Source organism: Rissa tridactyla, chromosome 1 (assembly GCF_028500815.1).
Source record: "Rissa tridactyla isolate bRisTri1 chromosome 1, bRisTri1.patW.cur.20221130, whole genome shotgun sequence".
NCBI lineage: Eukaryota > Metazoa > Chordata > Aves > Charadriiformes > Laridae > Rissa > Rissa tridactyla.
Window position 1 is genome coordinate 28,611,066 of NC_071466.1, and position 27,038 is coordinate 28,638,103.

General features: G+C 35.2%; 1 protein-coding gene across 9 annotated transcripts in view; it reads left to right on the top strand.

Annotated features, from left to right (window-relative positions):
- The window catches only part of NBEA (neurobeachin), a 511,894-nt gene that overhangs the window by 239,931 nt on the left and 244,925 nt on the right, over nucleotides 1–27,038 (top strand). For all 9 annotated transcript variants that reach the window (XM_054223413.1, XM_054223357.1, XM_054223366.1 and 6 more), the window contains 2 exons: nucleotides 6,324–6,385; nucleotides 19,823–19,887. In XM_054223413.1, coding sequence (XP_054079388.1) covers nucleotides 6,324–6,385; nucleotides 19,823–19,887 — 127 coding nt within the window. The remainder of the gene's footprint in view (nucleotides 1–6,323; nucleotides 6,386–19,822; nucleotides 19,888–27,038) is intronic.

A 27,038-nucleotide genomic window follows, 5' to 3' on the forward strand; every position in this document is an offset into this window, starting at 1 on the left:
TTTGAGTTGGTTTTGAATAGATTAAAATCTGTTTTTTATGTTGACCTATCAGTGTTCATTTGAGGTGTTTATCTTAAGAAATCAGTTCTAAAGATTTCGGATAACATTTTAAAGGGATTTCATTTGATAACCCAAATGATAACTTTTCCTAGATTTTTGGGTACCAGATATAAGGAATATTACATGTGTTGTGCAGTGTCTTGCACCATAACAAAAAATCTTCCATAAGTATAGCGCTCTCTATCAACTACAAAAGCACTGAATCAAATTCACATTCCTGATGTTTTTCTGTGTCGCTCTCTTGCTCTGTACAGGAGATCTACCCATACGAAGGATGGTCAGGAGTACTAATACAGCCATCCTTCAGGGTCCCTAGAGCTGGTGGTAATGTTGTGTTCTGCCAGTCAAGGCTGCTGAAGGGAATTGTTAAATCCATAACCCTGACTTTGTTATTTTAGTGAGTATACATTCTTTGGAAGAGTGTTTCATCTAGTAAAAGTGGAGTTGTAATTATTTTGCAACATGGCTGTGATTTCCATCTGCAAACTTTCTGCAATTCCTGAATATTTGCCAGGCTTCGCTTTTCATAAATTAAGACCATTAGTGTAATTTAAGTGTCTACAAAATATGTGACATATATATGGTTCTAAAACCAATTTTGAGTGTAATCTTGCAAAACATTACATTCTGTTTAATACACATCTTGCTTATTTTTTTTCTAATAATTGCTTTGCTTAGAATAAGAACATCTGTCATTTCAGTTATTAGTTTTACATGTTTAGTATTTACTTTCAAACTTTTCACATATCTTTAATTTTCTCTCCATACTATCTCTTTTCAGTTCTGTAGTGAACTCACAGCTTGATTGATTAAAACCACCAATTTGAATCTAAGTTTCTCTGAATGACAATATATGGCAGAGAGGGAATAATGTAGATTTAAACTGGCCAAGTAATTTTAATTAATGGTCAAAAAAGAAATCCTAAATTTATTTCTTTGATTCTAAGTTGGATTTAGCAAAATATTTCAATGAAACATTTGCCATAAAATTTTGCTGGCAGAAGAAAGACCTTTTGGAAGAACAAATAAACTTGAAGGAAAATGTGCATTTCCAACCAATATATCACCATCGCTTTTTTTCTAGTACTATAAGAGCCAAAAGATGCTTTAGTTTCTGTCACTGGTATGAACTCTCCTTGAATATTTGTTGTGCCATTCCTAACAAATGTTGAACAGAGTATAAGGGAATGGTCTATCAAAAATGGAGGCACAATTTGTGAGTGGTTATTACTGGTGGAAAATTCCTGCTCTGCCTCTTGGCACAGAAGTCAGTGAGGATTATGGGAGGAGATACGACAATATGAGTTACCAGTAGTTATAGAGAACAATTTGAAGCAATACAGTTATGTTTAAGGTTAAAGTATGGAAGAGTGTATCAGTAGGAAATAGAAAACATCTGACCTTACAAAAATACAAGTTAAAAAGGAGAATTCTAGTATTTTCTGATATTTTTTTTTCATCTGGTTTTAGGACCTTATGCTCATTTCTAAGTACATTTTATGCGCTTTTCATATGTTAATAAAATAAGGCATATAATAGCATGTCTTTATTTTGTTACAAGATTTTTTTCTATATGAAGCTCCTGTAGTTTTGATGACATGCTGTACAGAAGTAATAAAGGCCAAGTTTTCTCTGAACTGGGCTAAATGGATTAAATTTTCTCAAGCTTTTTATGTAGCCATACCTGAGACTTTCAGATAAGTAGAAGCTATAATTGAGTGAAAGATTTCTGCAGGCTCTAAAGTATAGTTAATTGCATCTTTTTTTCTAAGTTCAACATAAAATATAAAAACATTTAACTTTTGGTTTTGCTAATATTACAATTGATTCCAGCTCCAATAAGGGTTTAAGTTGACACAAAGTACAATCACTGAAAGAAAATGCAGGCAAACCTTGATAAAGACCAGATGAAATTGTGGTGGTATTCAGTTAGACTCATACACACATTGTATTAATAATAATAAAAAGAAGTTCAAAACCGTGATCTTATTTCATAAGGATTTTTTTTGAAATTGATTTTATCAGCCTACGTTAGATTTCTTCAAAATAGAAATTCACACTGACTAGTTCAGCATGGTGACTTCGAGGTTTTGAACTCATGACTTCATTAATGCCACAGGCATGACTAAAATAGTATAGTTGAAATTAATCTTTTTTTAGACATTAATAAGTCATAGTGAAAAGAAATAATTAGCATATCTTTGGGCCAACAGAAGAACATTGAAAAAGAAGTCAAGTAAACCAGAGCATTTCAAGATAATTGCCAGGCATACATCATTTATTCCAGATTAGCTAAGGTCACGCACTCGATGCTCCCAGTTTTTTGCATCCATATATGTGGTCATTGTTGCCATCAAATTGCTGAATTTTGATGGCTATATTTAATGGACTGAGAACAGACCATGAAGAAAAGTACTAAGAACAGCAAATATAAAAAGCGCGTACTCCATTCAGTTAAACAATGACCTTTTTAACCTTGCTGTATGCAGGAAATATCCACTTGTATTTTAGTAATTGCATTAGCTTCCTTAATGGCATTTGATACAGATGGTATAGGAAGAACTTATCTGCAGCTGAAGAATGCAGGCAACAGTTTTAGTTTGAATTGCAAATACTTTTTCTTAAGTGGGGGGAAAGAGAACTGAAAATAAATTTGGGTGCTCTCCTCAATCAGAGAAGCCATTATTTTTCAAAGCTTGTTGTAATTTTTATTTCTCATTATGTTAAAACTAATAAAATTTTGCACACCTCTGTGGAATACTGCAAAACTATGAAGAGGAAAGATAAATGAAGTTGTTAGTACATTTGGGGCTTAGGAAATTGATCTTTATTCCGATTCAAGGTACAAATTGTATTTTTGATTTTGTGAAGATACCTCAACCAGCTTGTGCCTTCTCTTCTGTCTGTAAAATAGGAGCAGAACATTTTCTCCCTCTTTTTTTTTTTTTTCTGTTAGAATATATACTGTCGGTTGAAGGAAATTATTTTAGTGTCTGTACCAAGCCAAAAGCAGTGAGGCAATTCACACAAGCTGGACTTCTTGCAACAGAGGATCACAGAAATTTAAAACCCAAAAGATTATTAAAATGGTCTTTTTTCTGGTCTGTGTAGGATAAGTTCAGGGATGATGATTCTTCCTTAACTTCTCCTTTTGATTATGTGGTATCTTCATAAACCAGAGGTTGTATTGTGACAGTTTTTCCTAATAAGCAGAAATGGATCTGTCCTCCATTAGGTCTGATCTGGTTTTATCGTTCTCTACTATTGACTCCACAGCAGCTCTGACAGTAAATTCTGAAGATCAATTGTGTTTTGCGTAACAGGAAAGAAAACAAAAAATCTTTATTTCTTTCACACCTTTCCCGCTTAATCAGCAATAAGCAAAAGTGGAAAGAAGCACAAGGGACACAAAAATAGAGCCCTTGGCAGCTAGGGAGGAGGAAATGGAGCATATAATGGAGGGCACACACTTTCCCTCATATGATTTGAGTGGAAGGAGTCCCTGAAGTGAGAGCAGGAGGCTGATAAGTAAGAAACTTACAATGTGAAATGGTGGCCCTGCTATGAATGTTGCGTGTTTCTGTATTCTGCCTTTCTTCAAGGAACGTATGATATGGATACTTAAAGGTGAATAGAAAGTGTTTCTATTTCCTGCTTCCTACCCATCAAGATACATGAGATTCCCCATTTTCTGTTACGGCTACTCCCGTTTTTACTTATTTATAACTAGTGTTTCACACTTAATTTCTGCTGTAGACTGAGCTCTCTGCAAAGGGTATTCCTGCAATCCATCTTTGACACCATGAGCTGCTTCTATGAGGCTTTCCCATCTCCCTCTGTATTTTCACATGTGAAAAGTGCTACAGTCTCTAACATAGTTATTTTTTTTTTCTTTTGGACAATAAAATAAGCCTCTTAGAAGTCAGGTTTTGAATACTACTGGTTATGAGAGGTGTTAATGGCTATTACCCGTGGTTGTTTCATCAGCAGGCAATTACAGAGCTGGTTACAACTAATGGGTGTGCTGATGTGCTAACCACATGTCAGTTCTGCATCCTCCTCTTTCTTAATTTTGCCAGAATCAGTTCGATTCCCCTTTCCAATGCTAGGATGCTACATCCAAGCTTGTTGTTGATTAGATGTGATATACAAAAAGTTACCAGGTGATGTCCGTATAAATAGAAAAACCACATCAGTTTTAGTTCAGATGATTATTTTACTCGGGCCCGTAGAGTCATCATGCTTTTAAAGATAATAGTATATAAAAATTCTTATTATTGTAAACAGAAAAATTTGCACTAAGGTAATTATCACTTCCTTCAAACAAAGAGTCCTGTGTTATAAATATAGCATTTGTGTCATTAAGACTCATCATTTTTATCTGGATGATAATTGTGAGTACTTATCCTAGCCTTGTGCCATTTTAGGTACATTTATTTTGATCCACGCTCCAAACTTTCTTTCATATCGTTTGAAGCTACACCAACTCTCGTTAAAAGTTAAAACTTCTAATTTAATGAATTGAGCCAGGAAATATTCATTATGTGTTTCTCTTTAAAGTTTGTATTTTGCATTGAATTTTCTATTCTTTTTGGAAACCCGGTGAAGATAAGAAGAAATTAATGCTGATGCATAAACATTTGTTATATAATTTAATTGGTTTATTTTTCATAACTGTGTATCATGGAGACATTTGTTCTTTTGATGTAAAATCAGAAGGTAAAGACGTACAAATTTAGAAGACTGTAGCATGGGAGTGTGTTTCTAAGAGCATTATTTTGACTCGATTGTGTTTTAATACACCTGAGGTCTGACTTTGGAAGAAGACAAGCGAACGTGTGACAGAAAAGATTTATTTTTTTTAATTTTACAGTATAAGATGTGGATTCATAATGAAACAGAGAATATACTACGATAAAAAATTTTATATGTCTGTGCTACCTGCATTGGCTTAACTGTAGAGTTCAGTCTTCTGTTTGGATTTTCTTTGTCAGCTTTCAAACGGTGGAGGTAGCCTGCAGGTGATAAGTATCCCATTAATCTTTCTGATCCTCTAGCACTCGAGCATGAGAATAGCTGATCAATTACAGCAATTGTCTCCCTAAATGAGCTTTGCACATCTGCCTCTTATTTCATTAGTTAACTGTCTGCCCATATATCTGATAGAATGGAATCCTAGTGGCTTCTTACAGCTTGTTCTGTGTTACTGTACAATAAGGATGGGGTTGTTAGCAAAATGGGCACAAAAGGGTATTTATCCACTACTCGCAATAAATATACGTGCTATTGTGTAGGAGTGCTTTTGTCTCTAATCGCTGTTTGTAGAAACCTACTTAAAGCACATCAGTTTGCTTTTCAGCTTCCTATTTAGTCTTTAGTTATAAGCTTTATATTTGTGTATTTGGCATTTTTATAAAACAACCAAAGTGTTTCCATGCCCTAAACCAACATATCAATGTGTGGCCTATATGATTTTAGATAACAGAAGCTGCCATGTATAGCTTACAGTAGAGTGTCGTTTCCTCCTTGTCTCTTTGCAATGCGTCTTTTGTATACTTAGATATAATACCCTTCTCTCAGAAAGTAAATTTGCATTTCCAAAGCTCCAAAGAAGTGTTGACAATAGTGGCAATGTTATTAGGTATTAATTATTCAAATTAAGTACAAAACAATGAGTAACAATTACACTGCATAGTTCAGTTTCTTTTAAGAAGCATGGACTACAAATTATGGGTTATAATTTTAATAAAAATAAGATTTCACATTAATGCCTCTTTCGTTGATATTCAAGCTTTCGCTTAGAGAAATATCAATTACCAGATGAAAATTAAAATAATTTCTAAGCAGAGGCCTTATTCTCTACCTGTTAACATCTGATCAGGTTATTCTTAAGAATTTACAGGACTTAGTTTTCAAAGATTTTTTTTTATCTTTATCATATATTAAATTGCTTTCAATTATATAGATAGGTATTTATTTATTTATTTAAATAGTGAACTGAGCTAAATGCCAAAAAGACTTAATTAAAAAACATGCTGTCCTGAACCTGGTATAGATTATTCCGGCTGATGCTTTGATGCTTTCTGAACATTTAAGTATGTTTGAATCTGAAATTGTCAGATAATTGTGCTTGAAACTTGTTTCAGTGAATTTGAGTGATAGAAACATACAGCACAGATATTTTACGGAATTTCTGAAACCATGGAGCTGTAATAAATAAATATCACCAATCTTTTAAATTCATTTTTGACTATTTATTGCAGGTCTGGTTTGTATGAAGTCGAGCACCTCAGTGGTTGAACTTGTTATGCTGCTCTGCTCACAGGTAAGACGTTCTCTGGTTTGAATGGTATGAGTTTCTTTGCATAGTGCTGGATTACTGCCAGCCTAAGAATTGCATCTTGCTGTTTGTTTCATTCTTCCATTTCGGTGTACGAAAATACAAATTAATCTTTTCTAGTAGCATATAGATTGTAGATTTTTTTTTTTAATACCTTCCATAGTGTTGCTATATTCACAGGGTTTACAGCATATATTTGCATTTGTTTTGAAAAGGGTATTGGATGCACATTATGCACTTTTTCCGTGGATGAACTCTTTCAAGCCAGTTCTAGTTTGGAATGCATAAATAGGATACTGTTTTCATAATCTTATGTTAAAATGTATCTTTGTGTTAGTAATTGTTTTAAACCTTACTTTGTGGTAACTTTATTACTTTTGGTATACATGATGTAACTTACTGCATATTTTATGTAGTTGTCAGTATATAAAAAGCAGAGGAGGATGGCTTAGGTACTGCTCAGGGACTGGCAGAAGCAGAGCGTTTCTGTTTAAAAAATGCTGCGGTTATTTATTTTCTTTTTTTCTTTTTGCATAGCAGTAATGGATTTCTCAGAAATTTAAAGCAATTAACATTTTGAATTGCTTTCACAAGTGAAATATTCAAATCTAAAATAGTTCCTGTTTGGATTGTTTACATGTTAATTTTAATTTTATTTCTTTTGTCGGAAGTGTTATTGGCTAAATTCATATAATATAGCCTTTTACTTTAAACTTCCAGTAATAAGTTACCAACAAACATTTTAGAATTTTGCTCATTTTGTAAAATGTAAGAAAAATACAATGGCCTGACACATCCAAATAACTTCATATGTTTTTACACTTCTCCAAAGCCTTATTAACAGCGTTTCATTTACCAAATTGCCCCCAGATTTATAATACCAATTAAACTCAAACCAACTTAGTATATAAAATTCCGGGGTTAACTTATATTGTTACCAAGGAAAATTACTTGTTTGTCATTTTACTTGAACATTGAGAACATGCACGAAAAATGTACTGAAAACAAATGAGTTTCTAGGGGTAATTGCAATGAAAATCTACTTTTTAAGGAATCTATCTGAAAATAATTAACATCTACAACTGGTTTTGGGGGAGGGGATTCCAACTTACCTGCTTTTTGCCAGCCCATAGGTTGCGTTTCTTCAAGCTTGTCTCATAAGGAAATCATTAAATCTTGTTTTTCTCTTTTTTTTTTTTTCTTTCCCTCTTCCTTTATGTTTTTTTTTTCCCCCCCTCTTTTAGCCAGGGTGAATATTGGTTAGGGAAAAGTAAAACAAAAATATATCCCTGGCAGGAATCCTCAGTGGGGTTTGAACTTCAAACCTTCTCCAGCAGGGCACTTGAAAAATTTGTTGCCTAATGGTGAAGTCCTTGGTTCCAGGAAAATTCCAAAAGATCCATTAAGGCTTTTGAGCCCTATGTTCGTGTCACACAATTTCTTTTTTTTCTTTTTTTTTTCTTTTTTTTTTTTTTTTAGCAGCTTTTGAAACGTTTTTCTTGGGGGAAGGAATAACTTACAGTCCTTTCTTCTCTAGCCTTTGGTTTTACTGCAGTTCTCAGGAATAAAGTGGAATGTAGCATTAGGGTCTAGTGTCTTTGATGGCCTCATCATCTAATCATAGGTTTAACATTACTCATTTGCTGGCTCCAGGAATTCCTGCCATTAAGGGCCCTAGAGATGAAACTTTGCCTCAAATATTGATTGAAAGGAAGAGAGAGAAATTTAAGCTCTTTCTGCAATGCTTTTTCTTTAGACATCCCAGTAAAGCTATGTAACAAATGCAGCTAAATCAATTCGTTATTTTTATGACTATTATACAAGTTATTTATTATTTCAAAGTACTTGACTATTTTAAAAATCAGCTTCGTATACCTGAACTAATGCAAAGAGCCCAATCATTTTCAAATTTTGAAGAGTTATTCATTTTCTTCAATGTTTGCTTGGGAGAGCTATTTTCCAATTACTTGGGCAAATTGCAAGCTTTTATTTTTTTAAACCCCATCTGATGCTTCAGGGTTGCTTCCTTATCTTCTAAATAAGGAAAATTTTGTGTCCTGATGTCCATTTATTGTTAGGTACTTCAGAAGCTAATGCTGGAATGTTTGTTTGTGGTGATATTAAATGTTTCTACAGGAACTGGTCAATAGGGGGCTGTAGTGGTGCAAATTGCATTTTCCTCCCCTCACCTTCCTAACTCCAAAAGTGTTGCTTCTGTAAATTGCATCTGCACGGAATATTGTATTTAATCATCTAAGTGTACTAAACAATCAGGTCTGTAGTTCTATACATCTGCAAGAAAAAAAAATAGTTAATTTTTTTCTATTTATATTTTAGCACTATTTGTCAAAAGAAAGCAAGAGGTAAATGCTGTAAAAATACTGATGGATAGAAGAAGATAATGGCAGACAAATATCGTAACCCAGCCTATAGCCAAGAGAACTTGGAATTAGCAGTTTAGGAGACGTTGTCCACAGCAAATGAGGTTAACTCATCTCTAAAAAAAAAACCCAGATGGCGCTACCTGAGCTTTTCCATATGATAAATTGAGTAATATGGACTAGAAAGACTCTATAAAGTACTGTGGTTTTTAATAATCCTAATGCAAGTAGGGGCTTTTCTTCCTAACATGGGTAAATCCTTCATATTCAAATTGAATGACATTTTACAGATTATGTGGGGAAGCTTGAAATGTGTCACTCAAAAGATAGATGACGATATTAAAAACCTTTGAAAAGTACAATTTTGTTTGCACAGAACAGAGTAACTTTAGACATTGAAAAGGAAAGGGAAATGCAAAGTTTGTTTTCCTTTCATTTGCTACAGCAAATTAGATGCTTTTATGCTCTTTATGTTGGAAATTCCATGTTAACGACTACAGATTAGCAAGGATGTCAGAATTTTTTTTCTTATCTGAGCTCCTGAATAAAATCAACATTGCCAGCGGCTCACGTCCAAGGTATGGTCTAAATTTACATGAAATATCACATTACAAATGTCTGAAGGTACATGTCATGGATAATTCAGTTCATATGGGCAGGCTTTTAGACTCTGAGGGATATGCAATCAAGCCTTTCCCCCAAAGGAATTTGGAGTTTCTGTGAAAAATACATTTTAAGTTTTAAAGGAACTCCTGTAGGGATAGTGCATCATTTGTGGGCTTGGGGAAGAACAAAAAGTTCTACTCTTTGTATTTTCAGAATCTCTCTTGTACTGTAACTTGCTTTCCTGCACCCATTTTATTTTTAACTAGTATCATCTCCTTCACTACATTAAAGTTTAAGTTAATTTGAGGGCTTTATTTTCTTTATTTCCTATATAAACCAAAAGCATACATCCAAGTACTTGAAATCTATTTTTTCTAGATAGTTGATAATAAACATATAATGATTTTCACTTTTCATAAAATGGGCATTTTCATTTGTATTTAGTCTATTTTAACATAAAACGGATGAAGATGTGTTATGTTTGACAAGATCTGTGCTTGATTAGATGGTCTTTGTTCCCTCAGCCTCGTTGAGCATGTCACAGCTGTGTTGCTATTGGAGTGGCACATTTCTTCAATAAACCATACAATTTTTTTAAAAAAATACATTAATTTTTTCAGTGTAGTTCCTTCTTACATCAGATTTAGATTTCAATTACTTTTTTCTTATTCTTTCTTTTTTTTTTTTCACTAGCCAAAACACGACAATAGTTTCTAATTACTTCCAGATCTTTTGCGAATTTTTCTCTTTGGGGATACAGCTTCTGCAGAAACTGAATGGTGTTATCCGAAAGGAGTTTTATCTCATGCCACTTGTATTTTTATGTATCTTATCTATTAACAGGGGAAATTTATTTACTTAAACAGAAAATAATGTCTTAGTATTTAAGATATCTTGCCGCTTGACCTGTTTAAAAATATAACTATTATAATGGATAAACGGTTACTTTTGGGAAAAAAATGCTGTGTCACTTGTGATTGTAGAATACGTGTAGAATATCTGACAAATTTCAGGGTTTTATTATTTCAGGTTTATTTTCCCCAAAGAAAATATCAAAACCAGAATGAAAATAATCTGCTTCTGAATCACTATGTTGAGGAAAAAGATTTCTTTTAGATGCTATCCCTTATAAATAGGCTTTTATTAGAAAAACTGTATGAGGAGTAAGTAAAAGGACATGCATAACCAACAAATGCTTTACTTAAAACCAACAATTTAAACCTGTTAGGAGATTCTCAAATAAATGATAACACATGGTCCCTCTTATAATTAAGCTGTAAATAGATTCTGTAAATTTTTTACTCTTATGAAAAATTACAGAACCTTAAATAAAGCAAACTGTACCAAGAGTATATCCATAACTCGACAAACTCCAGTGTGTAATTAATGGGTAAACTGAACTTCAACTAAGCTTTTCAAAGGTTGGTTAACAGGTTGAGCCTCATAAATGAGTTGTGTCTGCCTTCATTGACTTATCTATTAACCTAGAAACTTAGAAGCTGCTTGGGCTGAATCCAGTCTGTCTCTCCATAACACAGGCAGCCACTGAGTACATGGCTTAATCAAAAAAAAAGATCTGTAAAGGATCTGCTCCCATTCAGTACAGTCTACAAACCACTTTCCAGTGGTTTGACATATGTAAAATGTAGGAGTTGTACACTACTAAATATACTATAGCAATCAAAATTATAAAGTGGAAAATGGGGCAGAAGGTGGGAGAGGGGAGGCAAATGGGTGCATTGCCTGTCGTCCTAAGTGCAAGAAAAAATTTTAAACAATAATTAAACAATAATAAACAAGAAATTAATCTCACTCCAAGGAGAGGCAGAAAAACCAACCAAACCCCCACACACTCCCACACCACTACCACCCCCCCCAAAAAAAAAAAAAAAGTGCCTTTACAGTGCAAATTCAAAGGAAATTCTCACTGACTAAATTTGGCGATAGGTTTAGCTCTGAGAACATAGAAAGACCTGTCCTGGCTCTGGAGAGTTTTCAGTATGCACTAGCACATCTAAATGTGCATTCTGCCTCTAAGTGTGGGATAGCTCTTGGGCTTCAGAAACTGGAAGCTGGCCAACACAGAAACCAAGCAGAAAAAGCAATCCTTTCTGGTCCCTACAGATGACCAGAAGAAGCCCTGAAATGTGGGATTCATATAGTAGAAACACAATCCATGCTTCTTGATACTAAACATAGTCTATTAAAGGCTTTCTTTAAAAGTTTAAGTAGGAAATCTCCATCTCTGCTGTACAGTGCCTTCTTATCAAGCACCATCCTCACAGGTATCTTACCAGGCTCCTTCTTAAGACAGTTAACTTTATTTCTTTACTACGCTTTTTGTACGTCTATTTTACATTTTAGTGTTATTATTAGAAACCTTTTGATTTTCATTATAGATTTATTTACAATAATTTTGCATGTATTTACTCCTGTTGGCAGTGTTAGAGTCAACTTTCATTATGCTTATTGGTCCTTTTTTATTCCCTTCAAAGGTATTCCTAGAGTTCTCATACTCCCTAATTATTGTCTGATAAGTGATAGCTCTTTCAGAGTAACTGTGATAGCAGCACACTAACAGAAGTGTTTGCTGTTTGTCTTTTTGACACCAACTACAGTAGGAAGGCTGAAGTGACATAATGACTTCTCTTAAAGAAGGAACAATGAATCTGGGACTTAATCTATTTAGGCAATTAAACCTGATATAACTTCAATGGAAAAATTAAGGTTGGTTATGCAAATTCCCATGGAGGTGTAATTCTTCAATCTTTTTTTTTCCTAATCAGGAAATAAGTTAGATATTTTACCTTTGGCAATGTTTTCCCATTTGTCCTGTTGGATTATCCACCGTCTGTATTTCTACCAGTGTGATTAGGAGGAGACAATGCTGCATATCACACCACTGCAAAAGTTTTAATTAAAATTTGGTGTAGAAGGGAGGGATACATAGAAACACACACACAAACGTACAGAAAGTCATTGTTTCCGTAATCCGTTTTTCCTGCATATCTTGAAAACAGTTATCCTAACAAAGTTCTGGATCTGCTACACAGCTTCTGTCCTGCAGATTCTTCTCTGCCAACCCATTTTTGTACCAGTGCTGATATCCATAAGACACATACACACCTGAAAACTGTTTAGACTTTTTTTTCCTGATTTAGTGGGTTAAGCTGGCGGAGACTTTAGTTCAAAAACCACCAGAGCTACTGAAAAGAGAAGGATTCAGGGTTGCAAATCTGTGAGCACAGAGGTGAAGAGAGAAAACGCCACTTGTGGTTTCATGGCAGCAAGCTGTGAATTTAAATCTCTGCATCTAATGGAATCATACTCTCAGGCTGCAGTTTCAATGTTCATCTTATGCTTCTTTCTGGCCCAAATCACACTGGCAGAGGTATCCATGCCAAGTTCCGTATTCCTGCTCACTCCCTTTCACCAATACATGCAATAGTGGAAACGGTCACATCAGAATAAAATGTAACTCTGGATAAAACAGTAATTTTTAACTGATTATACTTCTATAGTAGCCATGAAAGCAATAGCTCATAGCAGGTGGTGGGTAAGATGGCTGGGGCTGTAGGAAAGAAAGACTGCCACTGTGGCAGTCAAGAAAAAAGAAAGGAATTTTGGCATTTGATGGGAGAGAAGTAGGTTAAAAAAAAAATCCCACAGATGATTGTCATACGCTGGACAAAGCACTAGAAAGGTGTATGAAAGTATCAGTCATGTAGCTCCAAATTGAGGATTTGTAACTTCACTTTTTATCACAGAATCAAATTTAAGTTCAATAAATAAAGTCTTTGTAGATGAAGCGAATACTTTCTCTAATACTGTCGTCCTATTTGGACTATATCAAGGTTCAGCAAGAGAGAAACATTTCTACTGTGTCCTTATCCATTATCAAATATGGTACGGATTAAGCATGTACTTATGTTCTGATGTTACGATGTTAATTGGGGCTCTTCACAATCATGGCCTGTACACAAGTAGATTGTTATACACACAGTGTCATTTCCAAAATCAGAAATGAACTCCAGTACAAGCTACAAGGGAAGTAGAAAACTTCTTCCTTTATATTTTTTTGCTCTAGAAATTAAGTGGTTTGGCTGAAGAGAGGGGAGGGGGCAATGTTTTGTGGTTCTTTCCCCCCTGCCGCAGTGTTTCTCACTTGCTTTATAGAATTCTGGAAGTTTTCCAAAAGACAATCATTTTGCATTATCTGCTAAAGGGGTGTCAGAGAATTTTCTTTGCATTAATTCCTTGTCCATGTGTGTGGAATGTCTTCCAGTCCAATCTCAGCCTTCAACTCTTGTCCATCTGCTTCTGATAATCTAACTTTCAAATGGAAACCATCGGTGTATTCTTTCCTACTTGTTGGACAGTTTTGCTTTCTTGATTATTCGGTGAGATGTCCTTCCAGATCCCTGTACATTCAGAAAACTATTTCTGTGTTTTGCATTTAGTAATAAGCAGAATCTCTTCTTCAATATCTTACTTACACCGGTCTATTCATGGATCTTCTGGTCCTATCCCTTGCCTGTCCTTGACAGAGTAGTTTTGTCAAAAAATGTCAAAGATTACGTTTATTACATATCAGTGAGATGCTGATCTGAACCTCTTCTAGATTCATAGCAAACCAGGCAAGACCGGAAAACTGTAAGAATTACTTTCCCCATATTCTCATATGGCAAGGTGCCTTCTCTATTAAGTTGTCTACAATTGAGAAGGATTTCAGATCAGAGGAAAACACCGAGAAAGTCAGGAAGAGTCAGCTGGTATTTCTTCAAGGGCTGAGAAAGGATGCAAAAGCTCATTATTGGAGGCCATCATTATTAATAAATATACCATAGTTTTGGAGGGTTTAATTATATATATAATGGAGGCAATGTGAGGAGTAGATTTCTGTTCATCAGTCTTCTCTTTAACGGTACATTTTGGAAGACTTCAAATTAGTTATTCACCTCTAATATCAAAGATTGGTTGAGTAATAAGTGGACTGGCTTTTAGGATTAGTAGCCGCACGTAGCAAAACATGTTGTTAATATTTTTAGTGTCTTTTAAATGCAGAACTATTTTCCCAGTCAGAAAGGAAGCTCTAGAAGTTATGGAGATGCATGTATCTTCTAGCACATATCTTCTGTCTGCATTAGAAGATATACAGAATTTCTACATGGTGATCAATATTATATCATCTAAATAAATTCGGCTATTTCGCTCGTGTTGTTTGCATTCTGTAAAATTTTTTTTGCAATTGTGGATTTTTATTTTTTTCTTCTAAGATACTAATGAAATGTTCCTCTGGGAATGTTTGACTTCATTTCCAAGACAAATTGGGCTATTAACACAGGTGATCAGAAGGGCAATGGGTCTGTGTGTTTCCAAGAAAGCGAAAAATTAACATATTACTCCAGTTCAAGAAAATAAAGGAAAAATGAGGCTTTAGTCTTGCGAAAGTGAAATCTGAAACTTCCTATTACTTTTGCTGCATTGTTAAAGTCATATTGACATAAATAGTGTTGTGAAAGGTTGACATTCTTTTCCTCTCTGTGATTTGGCTGGAAGCCCAGTGTATTCCAATACTTGCAGATTTGCCTTCCAGGAGGATGTCGTCAGTCATTCTGCAACTTCCTTATTGTGGGAAATAGTCGCTTTTAAAATGCATGACCTATCATAAAATCCTAAAATTGATCCCAAATTTGCTTGAAAGAGTAGACCCAAAACACATTTTATTTATCATCTATCAGCAGTATACATGTGAGTGTGAGAGAAGGATAAAGGCAGTAAAATTGGAATTCTTAGATCTGATTCTCATTCCAAACAATAATGGAAGGTTTTAAGACTCCAATATCTTTAGCGCAATTCTTCTAGGAATGGTAGGGACAGTCCTGTGATCTTAAAAACTGTATAATCTTCTCAAAATTTTATGAGCAATCTGATCGAAAATTTATGAGGCTGTATCTTGAAATCAGTTGGTTTTACTGTTTTTACCTACTTTTAATGGACATGGTTTTCCACCATAAAGAAACATTTCCTTCGATCTTGTAATATTTCCTTTGAATCTTTCCTCTTAAAAAGTAAAGCAAGTTATTCATTATTTTAGAAGGTAACTTCACAACATGAAGTTCAAACCCAAGCTAAATTACATGCATGTTGTGAATAGCAAACGCATTTTTATAAAATTTTCCCTTCCTTATCCTGATAAAAGGTAGCACCTGTTCAGCTCTGTACAAGACTTTTCTCCAAACGTATTCAAGGTTACAGAAAGAAGAGAGTCAGTATAATAGAATTTCATCTGTCTTGAGAAGTTATGATTAAAATACAGTGATTGAAGAATTGAGGTATCAACTGAGTTATTAATACCTTAGACTAGAAAATTCAATAAATATTCAATATGACAAAAAGAAAAAAAATGCTCAGATTAGTTTAAGAAGTGGAGAAGAGAGATTTCCAAAGAAGGTACAACTGATTGAGGCAGTGGTATCTGCAGTGGAAGAAGAATTGTAGGGTGATTACTACAGCAGTTATCTGTCCATTCAGAAACTGCAGTTTGTTGAGAAACTTGTAATTTGTGACACAATTTTAGACTTCCTTGTAGAAATTGGAAAGGGTGAATTATGGAAACTCTGAGAATCACTATTTCTTTTTTTTGTGAAGATATTATGTCAGATTCATTATTTTTTAATACTATCACAAGATTTTTTTTAAGAAATTTTCTAATCATCATGAATAAAAATTTTAAAATTATTTTAAGCAAAGATTGATTGAGAGAGAAGTATAATTCAAACCTAAAAAAGTTCTTAGCATACCAAGCCTAGTTACTGCTTTTTTGCTTCTTCATTATTATTTTACCTGTGCAAATTTTCTGGTATCAATTTAACATGTTGCTAAATTTGTTAATACTGCCTAGCCTCCTTTTTTTTTTTTTTAGTGTACTGGGGATTGGAGAAATAGGACTAGGAAAAGACACTTAGAAGTAAAATTTGTAAGAATATTGAGAGAGTAAGAAAATATACATCATGTTTTGAAAGAAAAAAAAAAAACAGCTGAATTTCAAGTAATAGCTGTACTGTGTTGTAGTTCGTTATTTAGAAGTTTTAGCCTTTAACTCTTATCTCAGTTTTATTCATCTCTTGTCCTCCTCTGCATGGACAGTTTCATAACCAGTTCAGTCTGAACCTTCTGTCAGGGGACATGTGCTGATGCTTTCTGGATGCAGTGATGTTTTTCAAGCAACAATAGAATAGAGGAGGAGGAGAAGTTAGGTGGGGGCAGGTGGACGGCAATTACCAATATCCTAATCATTTAGTACATTTTTGATGTTTTCAATAGAAGTTTGCATAATATAAAATATTTAGAACATAGCCATAGTGGACAGTAATTGAACTGAATGTCTAATGTTATCATAGAATCATAGAATGGTTAGAGTTGGAAGGGACCTTAAAGATCATTTAGTTCCAACCCCCCTATAATGTTTAATTATTGTGTATGAAGATGATTTTTAAATTTTTTTCAATATGAATAAAGTTTAAAATTAAATTTGATATCTTCATTCTGGTTTTAGTACAAAGAAGTGAGAAGTGTCATCATTCTTGAACACTGTGTTAGACAGTCTCTAAACGTGCCTCTATCCCCAAGTCTTCTATACCCGACCTTGTTCTGAGAGGTGCACTGCTGGCAATAGTCATCCCCACTGCCCTATCAAGCAGAAGCCCCTGGGGAAGAAAGGTCAATGCATCCAGAGATAAGAAATTCTCTGGTACATGATTTTGTCAAAGTCTTCCGTGACTTCAGCATGTGATTGGCATCAGCATTTCTGAGGCACAGAAAAGTCTCCCAGCTCTTGTTTTAAAGGCCCGGAAGATTCAGGTTATGAACTACACCAAAACCACCTGGGATGTAATGTGGTCATTCAAGCACTTAGCTGCTAATAACCAAGTGTCTGTGCTATGATTCTACTTGCCTATAGCATAATCCAACCACCATCACTATGTCCATTACATTTGTTGTTTATCTTTCTGCATCTTGAGTGTGAGAAAGATTTTCTGTGGAATCTAAGCTAATGTAAACAAAATTGTTGCACGTTCTTTGAGTGTATAACTCCACATCTTAATCCAGTTCTTAAAGTGCCTGCAGCGATCTGAATAGCCATTGCAAAGGCAACTGTAATGCTGGCATTTCTGAGTATTTCAGTTTATTGTTTGGTCTTTTAAAAAGAAACAGATAAAAAGAAAACCAGGTGCCTTTTCACAAGTACAGTTCACCTCTCAGGATCATAAATCTGTTATATTAAATTATGCCTAAAGTTGAGAGGAAATTATAGTAGTAATAATCATTCCCTTATTTGTGTATTAATGGAGGGTTGTGAGTTTGTCGTGAAGCTTGTAGTAGTAAGTTTATAGTGAAGCAGTGCATGAACCATGAATCCTGGTTTCTTTCTGGTTCAGCATCATTATGTTTTCCACTAGTTTTTGGTAGATAGTTGGGCGGGTTTCACACATTTTTATCATGAATAATTACTTTGGATAAATCGATGAGATTTTCCACCTATGGAGCCATAAGAAGAGATTTGTTTGCTTCCACATAGGTATCTGATGGCTTTTTAGGTACCTTGAGATATCTCACCTAAAATCCAGTTAGCCATTTTGGGTGTCCTACAGTGTCTCTGAGACATTTGCACTGAGCAGGAGGAGCTGACAAAAGACTTTCAAGTATCTCTTGGTCTTTTGTAGACACAGGTAGACCCTCTGTCTCTTTTTAAAAATTTAATTAGAGTGCTTTCTTCTAGCTGTCTTAGGAAGTCTGTTTTCTTTTTTTTTTTGGTCTTCTCTCTGTTCAACTCTTCTTTCCTGAATTGTAGTCGCACCAATTCTACTTTCCTGACTGCAGAGTCATAGCAGCTGTGGTGCAGAAAAGCATCTCAAAAGAAAATGCTCGTAGGAGTTTTTATAGCATTCAGTTAAAGACTCTGGTTAAAAAAAAAAAATAATGCCACACCTCAAATACTATCTCTAACCCAGACTGTTGTCTCTTAAAATGGCACTAGGTGCTGATGTTTAGGCAATTGAATCCTTTCCTTAGTTTCTCAGCATGACTTTGTACCATACCAAGGTGATTCAATTGCTTCCAAAAATTAGATGATTAGGCTTGCTTCAGTTACTGAAGAAAGGACCTGTTACAATGGTTTTCTATCGCACAAGCTAGAGGGCTGAGTGCTGACACTCCATGTTCCCTAATCAGGACTCACCTGCTCAGTAATAGGTTAAGAGTATGTTTGTTATTTGGCTATTTTAGTAGCTTGCCTCTTACAAAACCAATCATAAGTACAAGATTTTTGTTGTTGGGCTTTTTTCTTTTTTAAGATGCATGACTTAGTCAAATCTATGACTTTTCATAAGATCAGTAAGAAACACCTTGCTGATTAATGACTAATTTACACAACTATTCTTTGAGAAAATTTCCTTATCTGTGTAAAGCTACCTTTTTTGCCCGTATCAGGAAACAAACATTGGGGATTTCTGCCTGATTTTTAGTCCTAGAAAAAAGGAAATGTAAAGCAGAATAGTTCTGTAACTGTAACTCTCTCTACCCATTTCTGTTTATAACATGAAGTCTCCGACTAGAAAATTTCTCTGAACTGTAATCCAGCTAATGTTTTTTGATTTATTTTTTTCTGTATGATGAAAAGGAAATGTTTATTACTCTTAAAGAAAAGTTTTAAGGAATTATCCAAAACCAAAGTAATTTTTACTTGCTAGGGAGGTATCTCCACCTTTTTACATCTCAAGTATTAAGTCTATTGGTGTGATATAGGCAGTAAGTTGTATGGCAAAAAGCTGTTTGTAATGCATTGAGAATTTTTTCTTTAACTTAGTAGTATATGAATTAAAAGTTATTATCTTTTAATGTCTATTAAGTGGTTTAAATCAGTTTCAAAACTTTATCTTGGAAATTCATGTTAATAGTAAAAGAATTTGAAAAAATCAGTTTGTTCTTAGCAATTGGTTTTGTTTTCACTTATAATGGGGAAGAAACAAAGATTGAACTTAAGGAGGGATGGATGATACACAGATTATTGCCTGCCCTATATGATAAAATGTACAAGGTGTAACAGTGAAGAAAGTGAAGAAGAAACTACTGCTCCTGTACTTTGTTGCACTTAATATGTTCATTGGGCAACTGTATGAGTTTTGATGTTCTCTAGACAAGGAAACTAAAGCTTGCTTAAAGGTAAAGCTGAAAACATGACCACCTAAAATTTATTTGAAAATCAGAATGAATTACAGTTTTTAAATGATCAGGTCGTTCTTCTTGGGAAGGGGGGGAAGCATTAAGTTAAGCTCAACCTAAATTCAGGCTCCTTAGGAAGTCATCAGAGTCAGCTTCAGAAATGTGGTTTAAAATCCTTGGGTTTTGATCATGTTATATTTTGTCTTCTTAGGAATGGCAAAATTCTATTCAGAAGAATGCAGGACTTGCATTTATTGAGCTCATCAATGAAGGAAGGTAATCAATTTTACAGCTTTTGAACAAGTAGTCATTTTGCATTTATTCCATTGGGTCATAATACTTCCTCACCATCTGTTCCAAAAAGATTGTGAAAAGGCCATTTTAATTAAGAGATTTATTGTATAGATACTTTATATAGTAAATATTTAATTTGAAAATGGGTAAATTCTGAAAATTTTGTTTATTGACAGAAGGAAATAGAGCTCCCATGAACTGTATATAGGTTTGGGTTTATTTGAGAATTGAACCACCATTTTGCAGAGCAGCACGGCTCTTTTACCCAGACAGTCCAGGAAGCCCAATCTGTAAACCCATCTGCTGCTCCATCTGTTTTAGGAGCACAGCATTCACTGTACAGATGCACTTCTCTATACTATCCGTTCACGAGGAATTATTTTATCTAGAATTTCTGGTCCAATTTGAGTCCTGGAAAATACACAGGACATAATGTTTATAAGAGCTGCCTTGCTTTTTCTTCAAGTAATTTTAATGCTGTATCTGTTTATATCTTCTAATCTGTGCAATGTTTGTCAGTTCTTCCAGCCAGCAAAGGGGGACTCTTTGGCCTTCCTGGTAGTGGAATGTCAAAGACAAATGGAGCCACTTGTGTGCAACTTGTATTGGCCAGTACATTAAATCCACTTGAATCTAGATGTCTGGATATGTGCAGTTGAAAAAAAAAATATATATAATAGCAATATGTCTGTTGAAGAGAGATAGTAATTTTATGTGTGGTGGGTTTTTTTCACCAATAGTATGTCATTACCAATAGTGAAGTATCAAATCTTCTCTTTATTTTAGGATATTTTTTGTCTAGCTGCTATTTCAGTGATTAAGTCATGCATTCATTTAAAAGGAAGACTAGCACTAACACATCAGAGATAGGAATATAGGAACATTAGTATCTGGGAAACAGGAGCATGTAGCCTTATACCCAATTTGTGGTCAGTGTAAATTCTCTGAATGCACACGAAGTCACACTGCAATATAGCAGTTGGAAATGTACTCCTTTCATTGGAAATCCTTCTTGCTATACAGCAGCAATATGACTTTGCACCATAATAGGGCTGACCCGAGTGGGTCATGTACTGCACATTATACAATAAACATTACGTGGTAATAGACTGAATAATTATAGTAAGCTTATGTTCTCAGATAGCAATATAGAATCCCATTTTTGACCCTTTTTATTTTCTCTACTAGGCAAGTGGATTCAGATGTTATTGCATGCTCGCTGTTGATAAAATGCTCATTCTGAACAAATCCCACATCCACGTATTTTTAGCGGTCAGGTATTCAGATATCAGCGGGCTCTCTACTAGCAATAACTTTTCAAAATGAAGTCATATTTAAGGACTGCTGCTTAAATACAATCAAAGGAATGTCTAATGAAACTGCCCTCAAACACATGTTCCTCCATATACTTTTGTCAAAAAAGTGTTTTAAAACAAGTGTATGTGCATTACTAGAACGCTTTTCTTTGCAATCAGCCCATCCGTTTTTAATTTACCCTTTTGGGTATAAAGATAACAATCCTTTAACTGGAAATTGTTATAAATATTTATTCTGCTTAATAGCTAAACTTGTGAATGCGATTCATCAATCATAGCTAGAGAATGCAATTGTGCAGTTGTCAACAATTAACAGGACATAAACAGTTGATGAATGTGCAGCTGAATTAAAGTGCTCCCTAGGATAACCTGAAATTATAAACTGGATCATTTAAAGGAATCTAACAAAAGATCTTTATAATTAAAACAAAGCAGGGTTAATGGGATGTAAAATTGCATATAATCGCTGTGCAATAATGATTGAATTTTAAATTATTAAAAGCAAAATGAAGGCTAAGAATATTTTGAAGGACTTTCTGGGTAAGATTTTGAGAGACCTGGGTAATAAATCAACAGTTTTGAGAAAGCTTTTTCTTTTGAGCATGGAGGCAAAGGTTTCGATGTAATGCAGAGGATCATACTTTTTAATATCTTCAGTTAGATGTCTGTTTGTTTTAATATACGGATACTAAAGGTGATTTTCTGAGTACCAAACTTTTGTTGTTTCTGCTTGAAATAATTCGAGTGCCTTTCTCATCTTTGACTTTATTAGAAATGTTCTGAAACAAAATGTGTCAGTTTAGTTGTAGTTAAAAAAATAGAACATCTATATTCCTGTCACTTTAATAAATTGCATTTTCATTTTAAATCAGTTGATTTACTGTGTTTGTTCCTGTTTTTTCTTGTTTTATATAATGTTTTGTTAGGAATGTCTGAATGACACGTATTTGTAGAATTCAGCATACAAACACTCTGATACAGCTTTCTAAAAATAGGAACTGTTGTAACAGGTTTTTAGTATAACAAGAGTATCTGACTATAGATTTAAATTAATGCTTTCAAGGAAAAGCTATGCAAAGATTTGATTTGGAAGTGTAGAATAACACTGTCTATAATATACTGGAATGATTTAGAGACATCCTGGTTATGATCCTGAAGTTTATGCTTCTTTGTAATCAGTCTTACGCTATGAATATGTGAAGTTGAGGGTATCACTCATGTCAAGAGCTTCACTGATAGCAGCTTAATTAGGATTTCAGATTTACGTTAGGGTATGCACATCAGTAGGCTTCTTAATTTAAGAGCTGGATGCATCTGCAATGTTGGCTGTAAAAGGGGGCATGACAAGAGTTCTTCAGGAATGGTGTGGGAGAGAGATTACAACCTACATTTAAGTGGGGTGGTAATGGATGAGGTCAACAGAAAAGGGTGCAGGGTGACAGGAACAACAGATAGGATAGGAGCACCTGCCTCGAGTAAATGAGTACACAAATGTATACAGCTTGGGAAACTAGCAGTAGAAATCACTTCACAAGGAATCACAAAACTGTGACATCACTGGTATGAATGAGATTTGGTGGGACAGCCGGCACTGCATGACAGAAGTGCTGTGGTGGAGAGATACAAGTTCCTCAGGAAAGACAGGCAGAGTAAGCAAGGAGGGGGTGTTGCCTTCTCTGTGAAGGAGCAGCTCAGATGTATAGAGCTCTTCAGCAGGATGGATGACATTCTGGTTGAAAACTTGCAGTACAGGATGAGAGGAGAGTCCAGTAAGGGTGATGTCATGGAGAATTTATTACAGACCACCCATTCAGGTTGAGGGAAAGGAAGAAGAATTATTGAAATAATTTGAGGAAGTATCTGGATCACAAACCCTAGTTCTCATGGGGATTTTTAACCTTCCTGACATCCTCTGGAATACATGCAGTCAATAAGATTTCTGGAGGGTGCTAGGGATGACTTCCTGATACAGGATGAACCAACTAAGAATGACATACAGATGTATCTGCTATTCACTAGCAATCAAGAATTGGTTTAGGATGTGGTAATTAATGGCATCTTTGGCTGTAGTTAACCATGAAATAGTGGAGTTCAAACTCCTGAGGGACATGAGGATGGAGAGTAGCAGAGTACACACTTCATGAGTGCAGATTTTAGCTCATTCAGGAACAGATAGGTAGGATCCCATGGGAGGCAAATGTGGAGGTCAAGGGAGCCCTGGAAAGGTGGCAGGCTTTTAAGTACAGCATCATTCAAGTGCAAGAATAGGAAAAAAAGTAGATGCATTAAGAGATTGGTTTGGCTAACCAAGGAAATTGTAGTAGAGCTCTGGTGCAAAAAGAGAGTACCAGGATGTAGAAGTAGAAGCAGGCTAGAAAGGAGGAATTTAGAAACATTGCTTGAGCATGTAAGGAATGTATTCAGGAAGGACAACACTCAACTGGAAATGATAGTTGGAAAAGATATCAAGGGCAACAAGAACTTCTACCAGTTCAAATGCAGCCTGTTGCTGAATGGGGTGGATGATTTAGTGACAGATAAGTCTGAAGGCTCAATGCCTTATTTGTCTGAGTCTTCACCAAGATTTCTCAAGTCTTTAGTGAAAGGATTCCAGGAGGAGAACTGCCTGCAGTGGATGAGGATTGAGTCAAGGATTCCTTGAGACAACTTGTCCCATACAAATCCATAATACTTAATGGGGTACATCTGATGGTAGTGAAAGTCCTTGCAAGGCTGATCACTGTTATCTCTGAAAGGTCACAGATGCCTGGAGAAAGGCAAGTGTTGCACTCATCTTCAAAATAGTCCAAAAAAGCCAGAGACCTATAAATTAGTCAGCTTTTCTTCTGTGTCTTGGAAAACCATGTAGCAAGTACTTTTGGAACACATTTATGGCCATATGAAGGAGAAGGTAATTGAGAACAGCCAACATGGATTTACAAAAGCTAAACCATCTCCAATCAACACATTTGCCTTCTACTACTAGGCAAAGAAGAACAACTAGATTTGTGGACATGGGGAGGAACATAGTTTACCTTGACATCGGCAAGGTTTCCACACTGTGTCCCACAATAGTCATGTATCAGAGTTAGAAGGCTTCGTTCTGAATGGATAGAAAACTAAATAGGTAGAAAACTGACTACGTAATGGGGCTCCGAGGGTTGTGGTTAATTGGTTGTACTCTACCTTGATGTCTTTGACAAGTAGAGTATCTCAGGGGTCTGTCCTGCCTAAGAGGTGGATGTTACAGATCATTATCTATTAGTCTTGCAGAATTGGGTTACTATCCTCAACTTCTGTTTCCTTTCCCATTTATGTTTTCACAACACTCACCTCTCTAAAGAGATGACCTTGTTCTTTCATTTAAAATAATTTCATTTATTTTTTACAGTATTTTCACATTTTAAATAGCAGGAGTACTCTGATCATAATATAAATTTGAGGAAACATGAGACTATATTTAATCTCAGATTTAAAATTATAAGCTTTGTTTATGTAATTTCATCTCTGTACCTAAGTCTGCTTTCTGCCTTTAGCCATGAAAATATATACTTTTGCATATCCAGCTACCTGGACCTCCAAGCATACTTAAAATTCACAAGAGGCCTTTTTCTTTTAAACCCTGTTTTATTGAGAGTTTTCACTAATTTCCTGGAAAGAGTAGCAGAATGTTTAAATAGACTGGAAATTTGTGTTTGTTTAAATTTAGATGAATTGCTGATTAAATCCTGAAAGGAGGCTAATAAAGACTTACATTCTTTCCATGTTACCTCAACGAGGATTGTTGGGTAACTGCAGCAAATTTTCTTTTGGACATCCTCTGTTGCAGTTTGGCAGTTCTGATATGTTTGGTTTGTGGTAAATGAGCTCACAGTCATTATTCACTGTCTGCAATACTTAAATGTTCAGGCCCTGTGTTAAAAGGTATATCTATAGTGCCATTTGCAATATTTGATTTATGATGTGCATTTATGGTTGGATCCCTAGATACCCCTTGAAGAACTCATTTAGTAGTTGGGTCCAAGAAGGTTGGAGAAAGGATGCTGTTCCTTTTTTCTGTGTTGACAATGATCTTGATGACAGGAACCTTGAGGTCAGAATGGGGAGCTCATCTGAATCATCCAGCAGTCCAAGATGCTTGGTCTTCAGACATCATGGATATTATGTAGCTGAGGGCTACCAGAACAACTTGCAGAGGATTCTAGTCTGATGTGGAATATCCGATGTGTGGAAATCCAGGCAGGAAATAGCACTGGGGAAGCAGTAGCATTCAGATACAATATATAAATAAGAATAAAGGTGTTTGATTATTCTATCTTTGACAGATGTAACCAAATTCTGTTGCTGTATTGTCATCCTCACCAATAGTAAATTTTGATTGGAGGAATCCTTTATCAACTGTGAGTGGCTGTTTTATGGAAATTCATCCTAAATATCGTCTTCCGTCAGTAGAAGATTCTTGTCATAGATACTTCTGTAAAACTAGGCACTGAATGTCTCTATTTCTGCTCCAGCTGAGGCATGAGCTTGAGCTCCCTGTTAGATGGGGTTTTTTATAATCTCATACTATATATTACCACTGTCCTTGTTCTACTTCCAGACTAATAATCAGTTTGTGTTACACAAAGCATACGTTGTTATGGTAACCATCAACCTGTTTGTAGGGTCAGTACAGCTGGAGTTCTTAGAGCTGTTTGAGGTTTTGAGGCATCCTCTCACCTTCTAACCTTGCCTGATCCTGTCATATCTCAAAGCCGAGGCTGCTTCTGAGGTGCAGGTTGTCTCAGTTGTAACTGCTGGTCTTGGATGTTTACTGGATGGATACTGTTTCAAAGAGACAGATTCCTTTTGATTTAGAATATTCTTATGCAAAATAGAAAACCTTTATGAGGAGTGGAATAGATTCTTTGTGGTCAACTCCGAGTTTCACTGAGTCTGGTGTAGCCTCTGGGGCATTTCTGAAACATTAATAGTTACCTCCATGAAGTTTATCTTGCCAATGTGCTCATGTTGTACTCCAGTAGCTGGTCGTTGCATGCTGTAATTTCAAATTTTTCTCTAGTAAATTCTTCATTATTGCCCTTTTGCTAGAAATCAGACCCCTGTGTTAGACATTACCTTCCAAAGTTTATAGGAATTTACTTTCAAAGTATTTATAGAAGTATGGCATCTTGTAGAACTTCAGACTCTTCAAGTTAGACCAGTTTATGAATCCTATTACAGATACCAAGCGCAATGATAGGTTTCATTTCTTATGAATGCCATTAAGAGTAGTAATTGTCAAAACAACTGTGTTTGCTGAAAAAGTGGCATATTTCCAGGCTGCTTCTTGGAAAAATTATGCTGTGGGCATCTGATGAAAGTAAGTCAGAGAAACATCTGTTTCCCTGGACATGTGAGTTGGCAGAACTTCAAGAATGAGTAGAGGAAGCAAGACCTTAGCTAAATTATAACAAATGTTCATTTTGTAATCTGTTTTGAAAATTGCTGCTTGGGAATGATCTGCTTTTTTAGTTTATCTCAAATGAAAGAAACATTGGGTAAGATAAGCACAATTGTTTTATCTAGCAGCGTTAACAGCTACGAGCCCTCTTTCTCTCTGTGCGAGTTTATTACTAGGAAGAACCGACTGCAGGATAGCAAAGTCAGTTTAGAATAGTTAGTGAGATAAGAGTTTTCATCTTTCAATTCTGATAGGTGGACAAATATCACTGTTTGTCACAACCTATCCCAATCCACATCTAAATGTGTTGCAAACATTTTATGTTTTTCAAATGTTTCCAAGACACTTTGGGTATAGTCTTATCACTGTCCCTA